General features: G+C 67.4%; 2 protein-coding genes across 2 annotated transcripts in view; one reads left to right on the top strand and one right to left on the bottom strand.

Moving 5' to 3' along the window:
- Positions 1-3,842, bottom strand: part of PIEZO1 (piezo type mechanosensitive ion channel component 1 (Er blood group)) — a 28,424-nt gene extending 24,582 nt beyond the window's left edge. The window contains exon 1 of the mRNA XM_075715093.1: positions 3,779-3,842. Coding sequence (XP_075571208.1) covers positions 3,779-3,842 — 64 coding nt within the window. The remainder of the gene's footprint in view (positions 1-3,778) is intronic.
- Positions 3,843-8,268: 4,426 nt separating this feature from the next.
- CDT1 (chromatin licensing and DNA replication factor 1) lies at positions 8,269-13,269 on the top strand. Its single transcript, XM_075715739.1, has 10 exons — positions 8,269-8,640; positions 9,907-10,065; positions 10,162-10,388; positions 10,851-11,045; positions 11,156-11,301; positions 11,619-11,722; positions 12,014-12,202; positions 12,588-12,722; positions 12,811-13,012; positions 13,106-13,269. Exons 1-10 carry the CDS (start codon positions 8,269-8,271, stop codon positions 13,267-13,269), a joined length of 1,893 nt encoding a protein of 630 aa, XP_075571854.1.
- The last annotated feature ends 3,444 nt before the right edge of the window (positions 13,270-16,713 follow it).

Here is a 16,713-nt window from a genome sequence, read left to right on the forward strand (position 1 = left end):
CCGCGGGGCTGCAGTCCCTGCACCGGGCACACACCAGGATGGGGACAGCCCATGCCAAGGGGCCGGAGCAGCCTTTGGGGCTGCACCCAAACGCCCCCCCCCATCCTCACCCAGTCCCCATGGGCACCCCAGGACCCTGCCGCGACCGGGGTGCAGAGCAGGCAAAGAGTTAAACCCGGCCGTGCCGGGCCTTTGCAAACAGAAGCAACGAAGCCCTGCAAGCCCAGCAACCCCGCCGGGCCCCAAAGCTGCTCCCCAGCCCGCGGGGCGAGCCCCAGGGCCAGCGTGGGGACCCCCTGCACCCCGGGGAGCCCCCCCAGCCTCACCCACCTCAACGGGGCCCTGCGGGGGCTTTGCAAAAGTGTCAGTGCCGGGGAGGTGGGCACCCCGACCAGCACCTCCCATCCCCCTGCGCGCCTGGGGAGGAAACGGGAGTTATTGCTCTTGGAGAGCGCAGTGGCTTTTTTTTTTTTTAATTTTTTTTTTTTTTTCCCCTCCTCTTTTTTTTTTTTTTCCCTTCATTTTATAAAAAGCACCTGACCGCAGGAGGCAGCTGGCTGCAGCCCACACGCCCGCCAGCGCCCAGCTGGGCACCGGCCCCCTGCAGCACCCAGGGCCGGCCAAGACCCCCCCCAGGGACCCCCCAGCACCTCCTGACCGGGCAGGGGGGCTCAGCCAGGAGGGGCCGTGTCCTCGCCTCACCCCAGGTCAACCCCCTCGGTTTGGGGGGCTGCCAGCCCCACCCAGCGCTTCTCCCCATCACCCAGCCCGCGGGGTCCCGGTGCGGAGCTGCTGGGTCCCCCCACCCCGGTCCCCCCGCGGGAGGTGCGCTGGTGGGAAGGCGCGGCCGGCTGTGCCCCCCCGCCGACTCCGTGCACCCCAGCACCCCCGCCGAGCAGGATAGAGCCAATGCATCTCCCCGCGCCGGGTGGGACGGGACCCACGGCATGGCTGGGAGCCGCACCGGAGGGGTCCGTGCCCGTGGGAAGCGGGGGGCTGCCCCGAGCTGTGCCATCGGGGCCCAGCTCCCGTCCCTCCGCCCGCCCCGAGCCGGCTGGGAACGGCAAGCAAACATCCTCCGGACGTTTGGGAAGAGCCCAATTGCCGGGGAAGGAAGGGCCGCAGGCGGGTCATGCTCCGGGGCTCTTCCTCCCCCCAAAAGCTGCAGCAGGGTGAGCCACATCCCCCTCCCCGTGCCTCAGTTTCCCCCTCGGTGCGGGTCCCCAGGACCCCCCGGACTGGAGCAGGAGGGAGCCGCTCTCCCACGACAGCCCCCGCCCAAGCGGGACCCCAAATTTCAACAAGCCACCGCCGCGCTCACCGCGGGGGGAACGCCACCGGGAAACGCCGGGTCCCTGGCACAACACCCCGTGCCAGAGCGGGGCAAGCCGACCCGGCACGATTTGGGGGCGAAACCGGCGTAACGGGGGCACGAGGGCCCCATGCGCGAGGCTGCGCCCAGAAGCCACGTGTCGTCCCGTGCACCCATGGGATGCACCCGGCAGCTCCCGCGTCCCGGCTGCCACCCCGCCGGCCTTGTGCAACCGGGGCCCGGCCACCTTCCCTTCCCAGCCCGCTTCACTGGCAGGGTTATAATTAACCTCCTCGCATCCTGCACGATGCACTGAGTCACTCCCCGAGCAAAGCAGAGCAAATAAAGAGAAGTTTTTTTTTTTTTTCTGTTGTTGGTTTTTCACCGACTTCCTCCGCCAGCGAGGCTCGCCCCGCGCCGGTGGCACTGCCAGCGCCGCACGCCCCAGCCCAGCTTCCCCAAAACGCAGGCTGGAATGGAAGGCGCTCGGCTGGAGGCGGCTCCAAGTGATGCTACCCCAAAAATCATGCCACCGCTTCTCCGGGCTGCGGACCCCTCGGCACGGGCAGCACGAGCCCGGCAGCAGCGGCCGGACCCGGCTCGTGCCCGGGCACAAGGAACCCGTTGAACAATCCTGTTTACGGAGAGGGTTTTTTTTTTTTCGGAGAGGTATTTTTTCCCCTTTGCGCCTACGTAAAGGTAAACGGAGAGTCCCCGAGCAGGCTCCCCCAAGCAGCCGGGGTTCAAAGAGCCGATTCTTGTTCGGCGCGTCCCAGGACACGGGTATTTTCCAGGCCGGTAGCCAGACGGTTGCCTCGGTGGGTGGTGCATCTGCCTTCAGAGCCCAGCGTTGCTTAAAACCCAGCGGCTTGGGAGCCACGGCCCTGCAGAGGCTGCGGCAGCCGGGGTGGGTGCCCTGCTCCCCGCCGCGGCACCGGGGCCGTGCCCGGACATGGAGGCAGGATGGGTGCCAGCTGCCACCCCCCCACACACCCCCCCCAAACGTCGCCCATCCCCGCTGCCCCAGCGCCCTCTTTGCCCCCCGCTTTGCGAAAGGCAGAGGAGCCAGCGGGGCGACACGGCCGTGGCCGAATTGGGACGGTTCCAGCCCCAGCCGCTCACCCCCTTCACCCAGCTGCCTGGGGCGTGGGTGCCCGCTGGCTGTGCCCGGGGTTTTGGGGCGGGGGGGGGCACGACACGCACCCCTGGAGCGCTGCCTCGCGTCCGGCTCAGAGAAGTTGCAGCGTTTCCTGAGAGTGGGCTTGGTCCCCCGTGGGGCTGGGGATGGGACAGGGATGTGCAGGGTGGTCCCCCGTGGGGCTGGGGGGACACACACAGATGCAGGGTGGTCCTCCGTGGGGCTGGGGACGGGACAGGGACATGCAGGGTGGTCCCCTGTGGGGTTGGGGGGGGCACACACAGATGCAGGGTGGTCCCCCGTGGGGCTGGGGGGGGGGGGGCTGGGGGCACACACAGATACAGGGTGGTCCCCCGTGGGGCTGGGGGGGGGGGGCTGGGGGCACACACAGATGCAGGGTGGTCCCCCGTGGGGCTGGGGGGGGGGGGGCTGGGGGCACACACAGATGCAGGGTGGTCCCCCGTGGGGCTGGGGGCACACACAGATGCAGGGTGGTCCCCCGTGGGGCTGGGGACAGGACGCAAAGGGCGGTCCCACGTGGGGCTGGGGGGAAGGGACGGGGACGTGCAGGGTGGCACCCCGTGGGGCTGGGGACACACACACATAGGCAGGGTTGTCCCCTGTGGGGCTGGGGGGGGACACACACGGGGATGACAGGACATGCAGGGTGGCCCCCCCGTGGGGCTGGGGCACAGGGACGGGTAGGGTCGACCCCCGTGGGGCTGGGAGGGGGACACACATGGGCAGGGTCATCCCCCGTGGGGCTACGGGGACACACACACGTGCAGGGCGGTCCCACGTGGGGCTTGGGGGGGGACAGGGACGGGCAGGCTCGCCCCCCATGGGGACTATGGGGGGGGCACAGGGACGGGCAGGCTCGCCCCCCGTGGGGTTATGGGGGGCGGGGGGCACAGGGATGGGCAGGGTCGCCCCCGTGGGGCTATGGAGGGGGGGGGGGGCACATGGACGGGCAGGGTCGCCCCCCGTGGAGGGCGGGGGGCACAGGGACGGGCAGGGTCGCCCCCCGTGGGGACTATGGGGGGCGGGGGGCACAGGGACGGGCAGGGTCGCCCCCCGTGGAGGGCGGGGGGGCACAGGGACGGGCAGGCTCGCCCCCCGTGGGGACTATGGGGGGGGGGGGGGGCACAAGGACGGGCAGGCTCGCCCCCCGTGGGGCAGGGACCCTCCACCACCCACCCACCTCCCCCGGAGCCGGCAGCGGCTCCGCCCGGGGGGTGCTGAGCACCGCGCCGGGGCTCACGCGTGGGGACCCCCACGCACCCCAACCCCCCCCCCCCCCCCAAGCCCCCCGGAGCCGCCGCACTCACCGGCGAGCAGGGCGAGCGGCAGCAGCAGCCAGTACAGCCCCGCGCCCAGCGCCCGCCGCTCCATCCCCTCAGGCGGCGGGGGGCCGGCCCATGCCCCGCCGAGCCGAGCCGAGCCGTTCCGAGCCGTTCCGCCCCGCCGGGGCTGGGCAGGCCCCGCTGGCCCGTCCCGCTGCGCAGCGACCGGACGCGCTCGATCGCCAGCCCCGCTCCCGCCGCTTTTATAAAGCGACGCCGCCCGCCCCCCTCGGCGGCTCCGCTCGGCTCCGCTCCGCTCGGCTCGGCTCGGCTCGGCTCGGCTCGGCTCCACTCGGCTCCGCTCGGCTCGGCTCCACTCGGCTCCGCTCGGCTCCGCTCGGCTCGGCTCCGCTCGGCTCCGCTCGGCTCGGCTCCACTCGGCTCCGCTCGGCCCCGCTCGGCTCCGCTCGGCTCCGCTCGGCTCCACTCGGCCCCGCTCGGCCCCGCTCGGCCCCGCTCGCGCCGCCCGCCGGCGCTGCAGCCCCGCCACTGCTGCCACGAGTTGGCCGGTCTCAGCCCCGACGGGGAGATTTGGGGGCAGGGAGGGGGGCCCGGAGCGCTGCCGCCGGGGAGAGCGGGGGACCGGGCAGGACTCCGCAGCCCCCCGCCCCCCTTCCCGCCGCCGCCAGCAAGGGCATTTGCAGCAGAATAAAAAAAACCCCAAACTATAAAAAAAGAATTTAAAAAAAAAAAAAAAAAAAAGCTGATGTGTTTCCTGTTTGCTTCGTTAAAATAAAAAAAAAAAAAAAGAGGCCGGAGCTAATTAAGGCTGAGTGCTCTGCTCGTGGCCCCGGGGCTCGGGAATGCCGGCGCGGAGCCCTGCGGCCAGGGCAGCAACGCAGCGCGGGGCAGAGGGCCGCTGCGCTGCACCGGAGCGGGGTGCTCGGGTGTGCTGCACTGGAGCGGGGTGCTTGGGTGTGCTGCACCGTGCTGCACCGGAGCGGGGTGTTCGGGTGTGCTGCACCATGCTGCACCGGAGCGGGGTGCTCGGGTGTGCTGCACCGTGCTGCACCTGAGTGGGGTGCTTGGGTGTGCTGCACCGGAGCGGGGTGCTCGGGTGTGCTGCACCGTGCTGCACGTGAGTGGGGTGCTTGGGTGTGCTGCACCGGAGCGGGGTGCTCGGGTGTGCTGCACCGTGCTGCACGTGAGTGGGGTGCTTGGGTGTGCTGCACCGGAGCGGGGTGCTCGGGTGTGCTGCACCGTGCTGCACGTGAGTGGGGTGCTTGGGTGTGCTGCACCGGAGCGGGGTGCTCGGGTGTGCTGCACCGTGCTGCACGTGAGTGGGGTGCTTGGGTGTGCTGCACCGGAGCGGGGTGCTCGGGAGTGCTGCACCGTGCTGCACTGGAGCAGGGTGCTCGGGTGTGCTGCCCCAGGAGCAGGCGTGTGCCCCTGGAGCAGGGGCCTGTGTCCCCGGAGCTGGGTGCACACTCCCATGTCCCTGGAGCTGGGTGCACAATTCCATATCCCTGGAACTGGGTGCACAGGCCCACATGCCCAGAGCTGGGTGCACAGTCCCATGTCCCTGGAACTGGGTGCATGGTCCCAAATCCCCAGAGCTGGGTGCACAGTCCCATGTCCCTGGCGCTGGGTGCATGATCCTACATTCCTAGAGCTGGGTGCACGGTCCCTGGAACTGTGTACATGGTCCCAAATCCCCAGAGCTGGGTGCACAATCCCACGTCCCCGGAGCTGGGTCCATGGTCCCATATCCCCAAAACTGGGTGCACGGTCCCATGTCCCCGGAACTGGGTACACAATCCCACGTCCACAGAGTTGGGTCCACAATCCCATATCCCCAAAACTTGGGTTCAAGGTCCCATGTCCCTGGAACTGGGTGCAAGGTCCCGTGTCCCCGGAACTGGGTGCACAGTCCCACGTCCCCAGAACTGGGTGCATACCGCACACCCCGGGGAGCCAGATGCACGGCCACGCACCCACGGAGTTGGGTGCTGAGATGAGGGGAGCTGGGTGCACGGTCATGCACCCCAGGAGCTGGGTGCCACGCTCAGCGCCGCAGCCCGAGCCGAGCCCTGGCCGGGAAGGCGCTGGGCACAGCTGGCAGCGATGGCAGCGATGCCGGCAGTGATGGCAGCGATGCCGACGGCTGCGGAGCAGCAGGCAGCACCCCGGGCAGTGCCGGTAACCACCAGCCCCTACCGGGAAGCATCGCCCCATGAAATTCTCCGCATTCTTTGGCTTCCCTGCATTTGTTTTCCGAACACACTTAAAAAACTGGCATCCAGCCGGCACGCTGCTGACCCGCTCCCCACCTTGGTGGGCTCTGCTCTCTTCCCTGGGCTCCCTCCAGCGCTCCCGGGGCTCTTCCCCCCACCCAGGCCCGGACCCCAAAAGTATCCACAGAAGCCGCAGCCATCCGGACACCGCTGCCCACGCCATAGCCCCCAAACCACAGGCAGGATGGGCCCGCGGGCTCCCAGACACGTGCATCCGGATGAGTTTTGCCGCGCGCAGCCCCTCGTGGGAGCTGGGATGGGCTGCGGGTGCCCAAACCGCCCCCGAGCATCCTCAGAGCGGGGACTCGGCCCCCTCATCGCTGGGACCCAGAAGGATTCGGTTGCATAAATAAAACGCTTATCGACGCCGAGCCGCGAGGCTCTGCGTTAATGCCGCGTCCCTGAAACCCGGGCATGGAAATTATCGCTGCAAAATGCGCCGGGGCTGCATCCCCCTGCAAGCCGGGATGCATCCGGGAAGGGGTGGTGCACAGCACCCACGGCATTTTGCTCCCAGCCCGGCCCCGAGCGCCCACTACACCGCAGCCGGGCTGGGAACGGAGGCTGTGGAAATAAATGGGCGCGGGGAATGGTACCCCAGAGCCCTGCCTCGCGCAGCCGAATCCGGCCCTGAGTGGCCCCCGCTCCATTTTAGTGGCCTCGCTCAGGCTCTAAGAGAGCAGCCGGAGCGCGGCACGGCCCCGTAATGCGCTGCGGGCACGGCCTGAGTGCATGGCGAGGCTTTTTACGGGCGAGCAAGCTTCTCCCACGTCCGGGCAGCGCCATTAGCGCGCGTCCACGCCGTGGGGCTGGGGGATGCCGGGGCAGGGGGTGCCCCTGGAACCCCTTATTCCCGCCGCTGTCCTTAGCCGTTGCACCGGCCACCGCTGCCCGGAGCCGTGGATGTCGGGGAAGGCAGCAGCGGTGCTGGGGGGACCCCGCAGAGCTCTGGCTGGGTGCTGGGCTTGGCCCCAGGCGAGCTGGCAACAAGCAGCTCCCCGGCCCCAAGCGCGCTGGGGAGAGCGGATAAGAGGGGCGACCACTAGCCCGGGGGCTAGCGGGGGCCAGCGGCCATTTCGGGTGCTGTTTGCCCTGGTTTTGCCCTTCTTTGGCCCTGCTCTCCCCCTGCTCAGGGTCCCCCAGCCTGCAGCCCCCTGCACCAGACGAGGGCCAGGCAGCCTCCGGCCCTGCAGTGGGCAGGGGCAGGGGCAGGCACGGGCAGGGGCACGGGCAGGAGCAGGGGCACGGGCAGGGGTGGGCAGGGGCGGGCACGGGCAGGGGCAGGCAGGGGCACGGGCAGGGGCACGGGCAGGGGGACAGGCAGGGGCAGGGGCACAGGCAGGGGCGCAGGCAGGGGCAGGCAGGGGCAGGGGCACGGGCAGGGGCACGGGCAGGGGTGCAGGCAGGGGCAGGGGCACAGGCAGGGTGCAGGCAGGGGCAGGGGCACAGGCAGGGGCGCAGGCAGGGGCAGGCAGGGGCACAGGCAGGGGCAGGTAGGGGCAGAGGCAGGGGCACAGGCAGGGGCAGGGGCACAGGCAGGGGCAGGGGCACGGGCAGGGGTGCAGGCAGGGGCAGAGGCAGGGGCAGAGGCAGGGGCAGAGGCAGGGGCAGGGGCACGGGCAGGGGCAGGGGCACGGGCAGGCAGGGGCAGGGGCACAGGCAGGGGCAGGGGCACAGGCAGGGGCAGGGGCAGGGGCACGGGCAGGGGCAGGCAGGTAGGTGCAGGCAGGGGCAGGGGCAGAGGCAGGGGCACACAGGGGCACGGGCAGGCAGGGGCAGGGGCACGGGCAGGGGCAGGGGCACGGGCATGGGCAGGCAGGGGCACACAGGGGCAGGGGCAGGCAGGGGCACAGGCAGGGGCACACAGGGGCAGGGGCACGGGCAGGGGCACAGGCAGGGGCACACAGGGGCAGGGGCACACAGGGGCAGCCCTGAACCAGGCGCTGCGGCACCGAGCGAGGTCAAAGCCCCCTCCCCACAACGGGTCTAGATCCCCCGCAGCCACGCAGCCCCCTCCCAGCCCCCCCGCCTCCCTCCATGCGCAGCGCGGCTCTAAGGAGCCACGGCGCCTTTAAGAGCCCGGTGGCACCAATTCCGCCTCACGTGACCCCGCCCCGCCCCCTCGGCGGGCGGCGCGGCAGGCGCGCGGGTTCCCGCCGCGGAGCGGAGGCTTTGGCGCGCGCGGGAGCGGCTGCACGTGTCGGCGGCGCCGGCATCGCAACCGGTACCGGTGCCGCCGTCATGGCCCAGCTCCGCCTCACCGATTTCTTCGGCCGCACGAAGGCCGCTACCGGAGCCCCGGCCAAACGCGGCGGCTGCCGGCTCAAGGCCGCCCTCGCCGGGCCCCCGGTGCCCCGGGGGGCGGAGGAGGGGGTCGGTGCCCCCGGGGGTCCCGGTGCCCCGGCGGGGCTCAGCGCCCACCCGCAGCCGCTGCCCCGCTCGCCGCGCACCCCGGCCCGCAGCGCTGCCCCGGCGGTGCGGGGGCTGGCGGGGAGGAAGCGGAGCCGCCGTGAGATGGAAGCGGAACCGGCCGGGGCCCGGGAGCCGAGCGGGAGGGCGGTGCGGAAGAGGCTGGAGCTGCACCGGGATGCGGAGCCGGGGCCGCCGGTCGCGGTAGGGAGCTGCGGGGCTGGGGGCTGCGCCGCCCCCCTGGGCTGCGGCCATGCGGGGGGGGCGGGGGGGGGCACGGTAAAACCGGGGCACCGACTCCGGAGCAGCCCCCCCCAGGGCTTCCCCCCCCCCCCCCATGCAGCCCCCCAGGGCTTGCCCCCCCTCCTCCCGATGCAGCCCCCCGCAGGGCTCCCCCCACCTTGGTGCAGGCCCCCAGGGCTTGTCCCCCCTCCTCCCAATGCAGCCCCCCCCAGGGCTCGCAGCCCCCCAGGGCTTGCCCCCCTCCTCCCAATACAGCCCCCCCAGGGCTTCCCCACCCCTTGGTGCAGCCCCCCCCCAGGGCCTGCCCCCCTCCACCCGATGCAGCCCCCCAGGGCTTCCCCCCCGCCTTATTACAGCCCCCCCAGGGCTTCCCCCCCTGCCTTGGTGCAGCCCCCCAGGGCCTGCCCCCCTTCTCTCGATGCAGCCCCCCCAGGGCTCCCCCCCTTTTGGTGCAGCCCCCCAGGGCTTGTCCCCCCCCCCCCTCCTCCCGGTGCAGCCCCCCCAGGGCCCCCCCCCCCCCTTGGTGCAGCCCCCCAGGGCTTGCCCCCCCCCCCCCCCCGATGCAGCTCCCCCCAGGCCCCCCCCCCCCCCCCCCCGGTGCAGACCCCAGGGCTTGCCCCCCCTCCTCCCAATGCAGCCCCCCCTAGGGCTCCCCCCCTTTTGGTGCAGCCCCCCAGGGCTTGCCTCCCCCCATGATGCAGACCCCCACTGCGATGCAGCCCCCCCAGGGCTCCCCCCCCTCGCGATGCAGCCCCCCCAGGGCTCCCCCCCCTCGCGATGCAGCCCCCCCAGGGCTTCCCCACCCCTTGGTGCAGCCCCCCCCAGGGCCTGCCCCCCTCCTCCTGATGCAGCCCCCCAGGGCTTCCCCCCCCTGCCTCAATACAGCCCCCCCAGGGCTTCCCCCCCCGCCTTGGTGCAGCCCCCCAGGGCCTGCCCCCCTTCTCTCGATGCAGCCCCCCCAGGGCTCCCCCCCACCGTGGTGCAGCCCCCCCAGGGCCTGCCCCCCTCCTCTCAATGCAGCCCCCCCAGGGCTCCCCCCCTCCCTTGGTGCAGCCCCCCAGTGCTTGCAGCCCCCCCCGGGCTTGCTCCCTGCCCCTAGCACAGCCCCCCCATGGCTCCCCTCACCCCCAGTGCAAGGCTGTTGGGGGGGACACACACCCTTGGGAGGGGTCCCGGTGGGTGGACTCATCCCCGCGCAGCCTCTAACGCTCCTCCGCTCTCTTGCAGCCCGCCAGCCCCTCGCCCCCGGCCGCTGCTCGGCCCCTGCCATCGCCAGACCTGGCAGCGGGCCCCCCGGCCAGCACCCCCTGCTCCCCCGACCAGGAGCAGGATGAGGGGACACAGCCCGGCACGGCCCCCCTGGGCACAACCAGGCACCTGCAGCGGGTACGGGACGAGCCCAACTTTCCGCTCCAATTTTCTGTGTGTGTCTCTCGCCGCTGTGCGAGCCCTGCTCTGACCGTGTGCCCCCTCCCCACCCAGGAGGACCTGGCCGGGCTGCGGTGCCGCTTGCAGAGGGTGAAGGCGCTGGCCCAGCTCGCCCGGCTCTCAGCCGTTCCCGCGGGGGCCAGCACTGAACTGCGGAGCCGGCTGGAGCGAGTGCGGCAACTGGAGCTGCGGATCCGTGAGAAGAAAGCGGGAAGCGGAGCCGCGCCGGGAGCGCAGCCGTCTGGGGACGCTGGGGCGGCAGCTCCTGTGCCAGAGGCCGGGTGAGGAGCAGCTTTGAGGGGTGATCGGGGGGTCTCCCGGCGGTGCCGCTGCTCAGCCCCGCAGCAGTTTTGCAGGGGGCTTCCCAGCCCCGGCTCCGTGGGAGCGCTGGCTGGCCCCGCCGCATGCGAAGGGCTTCTCCAAGCCAAAACTCGAGTGTGGTCCAAGCCACCCTGACTCTGCCATGAGCATTGGGGCATCTGCATCCCCAGGATGCGGAGGGTGGGTGATGCAACCTGGGTACTGGCGCAGCTTGCTTGGAGAAGAATTTGAGGATGAGGGGAGGAGAGGGGTCTCCCCTAAGTGGGTCCTAGGCTCTGGGGTCAGCCCTGTTGGCAGTGGGACCCCCGTCCTGGCCGGTCTCGGTCCCCGGCTGCGCCCTCGGGGCCGTCCCAGCGCTGCATTCACCGCAGCCCGTGGCTGTTGTGCGTCGGGGGACCCTGACCCCTCTCCTTTCCTGGCAGAGAGAAGCCCCCCGCGTACCAGCGGTTCCACACCCTCGCGCAGGACCTGCCCCCGGGGCTCACGCTGCCCTACAAGTTCAAGGTGCTGGCGGAGATGTTCCGCAGCGTGGACACCATCGCCGGGATGCTTTTCAACCGCGCCGAGACCATCACCTTCGCGAAGGTCAAGCAGGGGGTGCAGGACATGATGCACAAGTAAGTTGGCAGCAGCGGGCAGCCCGTTTCGGGGTCGTGGCTGAAGCCGTCAGGGCCGATGCCCGGGTGTCAGCCTTTGGGGTTCCCGACCTCTCTGGGTGCTGTTGCAGGCGGTTTGAGGAGCGGCACGTGGGGCAGATCAAGGCGGTGTACCCCACCTCGTACAGGCTGCGCCGGGAGAAGAACATCCCCACCTTCGGCAACAGCGTGAAGAAGTCCGACTACCAGCTCACGCTGGAGCCGGTGCTGGGGGAAGGTACGTACAATTTGGGGGGGATGCGGGCCAAGAGCTGGGGTGCACTCGGTCCCGGCTGGGATCCCTGAATCCCTCGGGATGCTCTCTGCTTGGTCCATCGGATAATCATCTGTGCATAAGGGCCTGAGTGTGTTGGAAGTGGGAAAACACTTTTGGGGCGAGTGGGAGGATGCTAGGGCAGCGATTTTGGCAGCGACTCAGCCCCACGGCGGGGCTCCGATCCCATCCTTCCCGAGGTTCTCGAGGTTTGGGCCCCATCGCGGCGTTGCCGCGCTTTGCTGAGGTGCCGTGGGCGACGCTGGCGTCTCTCCTTGCAGAGGAGAAGGTGGATGGCCGCCCGCACTTGTCGGCGTCGCGCTTGCTGGAGCGCAGGAAGGAATTCAACCGCAACCTGGTGAACATCGTCAAGCAGCACCACAAGGTGAGGTCCCCCCCGGCACCCTCCGTTTTTGGGGTCGGGAGTTGCTCTGGTCGCTCGCTAGAGAAGCGGGTGGAAGGAGCAGGCTGGCACCCAGGCTGAAAGGCATCGCTGGTTCCTGTGGGATGCTCTTGGCACGCAGGTGTGGGTGGGGAGGAGGGCGGCTGGAATCTCTCCTGGCTCTGAATTTCCTCCAAAGCAGCTGCCGTATGTGCCAAGCCGTGCTGGGAGCAATGGCCTGCTCCCCCGTACCCGGCCTGTAGGTACCGTGATACAGCTCTCGCCCCTCTCCAGGCGTTCCTGGCTGCTCTCAACCCTCCCATGGTGGTGCCGGAGGAGAAGCTGACGCGCTGGCATCCCCGTTTCAATGTGGACGAGGTGCCGGACATCAGCCCGGCAGAGCTGCCGCGGCCGCCCCAGGAGGACAAGCTCACCACGGCCCAGGAGGTGCTGAGCACGGCTCGGGGGATGCTGACCCCCAAGGTGAGTTGGGAACCAGGGTCTGGCTCTGTCTGCGGCTGGCAGAACTCAAACCAGCCGGTGTCTCCGGGAAGATGGAAGATGTTACCGGAGAGGGGTTGGGAAGGATCGTTTCAGAGCCACGGGACTCGGAGCACTGTAAGATGTAGGCAGGTGGGAACGCAAGCCTGGCTGTTACGCTGCAGGCTGTGGTGTAGGACTGGTTTTGGGCCATTGGTACCGACTTTGGCACTGGGAGTGGAGACGAAGCACCCCAAACCGTGCTCCGTGCAGGCAGGGATGGGTCGGCCGCGCTGGGCTTGCGGGGTGGCGGAGGGGAAACTTCTTCCTCCAGTGCGAGTGGCTCCCAGCTGTAACCCAACTCCTCCTCCCTCTTCCACATGAGCAGATGGAAAAAGCTCTTGCCAACCTGGCCTTAAGAACCGCTGAGACCGGTGCGGGGGAACCGGTGGTTTCCAAAGCACCGTCCCCTGCCAGCACCTCCAGCGCTCTGAAAGGGGTGTCCCAGGCTCTGCTCGAGAGGGTGAGTAATTCGGTCCTGGCCGTAACGCCAGTGCCGGGGAGGGAGGGGACCTGCCTGCGTCTCACCCCATCTTCTCTGCTTCCCCAAGATCCGGGCGAAGGAGGCGCAGAAGCTGCAGGCGCTGATGACGCGGGACCCGCGGCAGGAGGAGCGACTCGCCATGCTGGGGCGGCTGCCGGCCATGGCCCGCATCCTGCGCAACGTCTTCGTGGCCGAGAAGAAGCAGGCGCTGACCATGGAGGTGGCTTGCGCCCGCATGGCCGACAGCTACGACGCGCAGATGCCTCCCGGTAGGAAAGCTTGGGGGGGTTCTCCTTGCCGGCGCGGGAGGGTCGGGCTGGGGAACCGAGCTCTGACCCGGCGGCTGCCGCTCCTTTTCGCAGGCGAGATGGAGAAACACTTGCGGCTCTTCGCAGAGCTGCTGCCCGACTGGGTGGGGATCCACGCCATCAGGACGGACACCTACGTCAAACTGGACAAAGGGAAGGACCTCGGCCTCATCACGGAGCGGCTCACCAAGGCGGCGAAGGAGGCAGAAGCCCTGTGAGCCCCTCGAGGGTCGAGGCTTCCCCCATGCAATCTCCTCTAAATGTTACAAATCCCCACTCGCGCTCCGGAATCCGGTGTGGGCTGACGGGAGGCTCATCCTCAGGGACGTCTGAGCAAAACGCCTTAATTTAATTCCTCTGCCGGTGTCTGTGAGGACCATAGCTCCCCGAACCCTCGAGCTGAAGGCAGGCAGTCCTGCCTCCTGGGCTGACGATGCAAGCGGTGGAGGGGAGCTCGTAGCCTCTTCTCAGCTTCGCTGCCTTCTCCTGAAGGTTCGATGCAGGAGGTTTCTTCCATTAACTGGGCCCTGGCGGGGTTGGAGGCAGGACTGGGCTGGGTGAAAGGGTGATGGGCAGGAAGGAGCGAGAGAAGAAGTCACAAATTGGGTGTTTTTGGAGCTCTGGGCCCTGTTCTGTTTTTAAGGGAGGGAAAAACGCATCTCCAATGCTTGCTGGAAACAACTACAGGACTTGTCAAAACATATTTGTATTAAATGTTTTAAATATAGCTGACTTGCGTTAACCTAGCGCTCTTCCTCTGTGAGCTGCCTGTCTGTGCCGTGTTAGCTCCGTGGTTCTCCATAGCAATTGGCGCCGGCCGGCACACGCAGGGAAGGGCTGGGTCATCATCCAGCTCCTGGAGAAAGACTTTACTGGAAAAAGTGAGCGTGGGTTTGCAGGGAACTGAATGCAGCTTTTGTAAATAGGGGCCGCGGAGCAGTTCCCGCGGGGGACAGGGGCCTGCAGGGCTGGAGGTGGGCGCAGCGGGGGGCTTTTTCCCAGGGGGAAAGCCCGGGTGACTTGGCTGAAGTGGCTTGGGAAGAGGGACAAAGAGGGTGCCGATTCCTGCAGAGGTGCCAGCCTGGCCCAGCGCCCAGCTCGGGTCAGCGCTTGCTGCAGGACGGGTGGCACGGGCGCAGGGGAGGAGGTGGGAGAAGCGCTGCTCCTGCCCATCGGGCACACCTCGCACCCCTTCCTGAGCCAAACCGGGCTGCTTTTAGGGTGGGACAGCAAGGACTTGCATGGAAAGGTGACTGTCCTTCGGCCCTGCGGGTGAGGGACCGTGATGGGCTGGGGAAACTTCCCCACCGGCTCTCGGAGGCTGGCGGCATGGGTGATGGAGGGAGCAGGCAGGCTCTGCTTGCCGTCTTGCAGGCCAGTTGGCCAGCAGCGCTGGCAGGAGGTAGCCCTGTTTCCAGGGAGGAGGGTTTGAACCCAGGCTGGAGGGATGCACGGGGCTGGGGTGCGAGGCTGGGCTGAACGGACCTCACCGCAGCAGAGAGGAGCTGGTTTCGGCAGCCTGGCAGGCACACGCGTGCCCCGGGGGAGCTCGCATCGAGCTCCCGTTCTGCTGCTTGGGATAAAAAAAAAAACAAAACCCCCTTCCTCCTGCCTGGAAGCCACCCCTGCACAGCCTTGTCTCTACAAGCAATTACATCAACTATTGCTCGCAGCCCGGCCAACGCGAAGGCACCGTCCCCGGGTTTCCTGATGTCACCCCTTGGCCCCGCACGCAGCCAGCTCTGGCACTGTCAGGGCTTTACGCTCGCTTCCACAGCACGCAGCTGCTTTCCACGGCTCTTTGGAGTGGAACTAATTTTTCCCCTTCTCTACCTCGCAGCGGGGACCCTCTCCTTGTGCCAAGTATGCGTGCGAGGCGCTGCCTCCCTTGGCTCCATGCAGGGGCTGGCTGTGAAAACAAGTGCCCTGGGGTAGGTTTCTCCCTGGGGGAATGGTGTTTCTCAGCGCAAACGGAGCAGCCACTGAAGTGGCTTTTCAGGAAACGGCGATAAAAATAGCCGTAACAGCCCTTAACGAAATCTAAGGGCAGGGTGGGGAAGGTGAGCTGAGCTGCGGGGTGCTTGGTCGATGCTGGCACCGGGTGCTTCCACTGCATGGCAGCAGGACCGGCCTGGGTACCCCTCTCCAGCTGGAGGTTGGTGCCAGGCATGGAGAAAAGCTACCTGAGCTGCTCAGTCCCAGCAAGCGATTCCTTCTGAGTGTTTGGGGTGGCAAAGGGGAGCTCACACCACAGCCTTGCTCTCCACTGACAGCCTGGGTTTGGAGGAAGACACTCAAAGGGTCATGAACGGCTTTGGCTACTGCAAGACCAGCTCTGAGACAGTTTAGGAAAAAAAAAATTAAAGTCTATTTATTTTACCAGTGAGTTCAGGCCCTGCTAGGACAAGGACACAGTCCTTAATGTTTTCAGGCATGTGAAAGTTTTGGCTCCTGAGATTTTAGCTACTCCTGCGACCAAAGCGAACCACGCTACAGGGAGCACCTCCAAACCCCACACAAGCCGAGCGAGGCCGCCGGGGCTCGGCTGCAAGCGTTAACACCTCTTTCCTTCCTGTGGCCTCCTCTGACACCAAACATACCAACAAGAACGGGCTCCAACCTGGCATCGTCCTTTCAACATCCTGACACCCCAAGAAGAACACGGCGTGAGGGGAGTCAGCAGCACAGGGAGTCAGAAATGTTGCCGTAGATGGGGAATTTGTGCCAAACAAAAGCTGCCAGCCCTGGCTGGAGCTGCAGGCTTTGGTAGGTGCCAGTGCTGCTGGACTGAAGGCAGGCGAGCAGCCCTGAGCGTGTGCATGGCCCCTTTCCTCACCGCCTGTCACCCAGCTGCGTGCTACTCCTCGTGATATAGGTTGCTCCTAGTTTTTGCAAAATCCACTGCTAAGGTCTACCCTGGACCCAGGGAAGGCAGGCGGCTTCCTACAACGGAGACCTTCGGCTTCCTGCGGTCTCGAGGGAAGGAGACAACGCACCACGCTGCAAGCTGAGCTCATCTACACCAGCAACGTGTGCTGCGTTGGTGGTGGCTGCCTCCTAATTTCAGGACACTGAAATTGCTGGGCAAGCACTTAATTCTCCTTAACAAGTCCTACCTTAATGTATCATAGAATCACGGAACGCTTTGGCTTGGAAGGGACCTTTAGAGGCCACCCAGCCCAACCCCTGCAGTGACAGGGACAGCTTTAACTAGAGCAGGGTGCTCAGAGCCCCGTCCAACCTGGCCTGGGATGTTTCCAGGGATGGGGCCTCCACTGCCTCTCTGGGCAACCTGTGCCAGTGCCTCACCACCCTCATTGTAAAAAAATTTCTTCCTTATATCCAGTCTAAATCTATTCTTCTTCAGTTTAAATCCATTGCTCCTTGTCCCGTAATGTAAGAGCAACCTATTCTGGCGTGAGCAACAGCAGAGAGCAAACTCCATCCTCCATGGTCAAATACTGAGGGATTTGTCCTTTAGACAAAGAATCACTTTTTGCCCATCTTCTGCGTGTCTTTGGCAAACTTTTAACAGGTTCCTAGGAGGCTGACCAGGCACAGCTCAACCGAAAGGGATTGCTGGACCCCCAAAGCTACCAGGCTTCTCCTGCCTCAGGAGCAGTATTTTCACTTTGGTCTCTTAAAAAAAAAAAACCAAACAA

The sequence above is a fragment of the Pelecanus crispus genome, chromosome 8 (genome assembly GCF_030463565.1).
Source record: "Pelecanus crispus isolate bPelCri1 chromosome 8, bPelCri1.pri, whole genome shotgun sequence".
Lineage (NCBI taxonomy): Eukaryota > Metazoa > Chordata > Aves > Pelecaniformes > Pelecanidae > Pelecanus > Pelecanus crispus.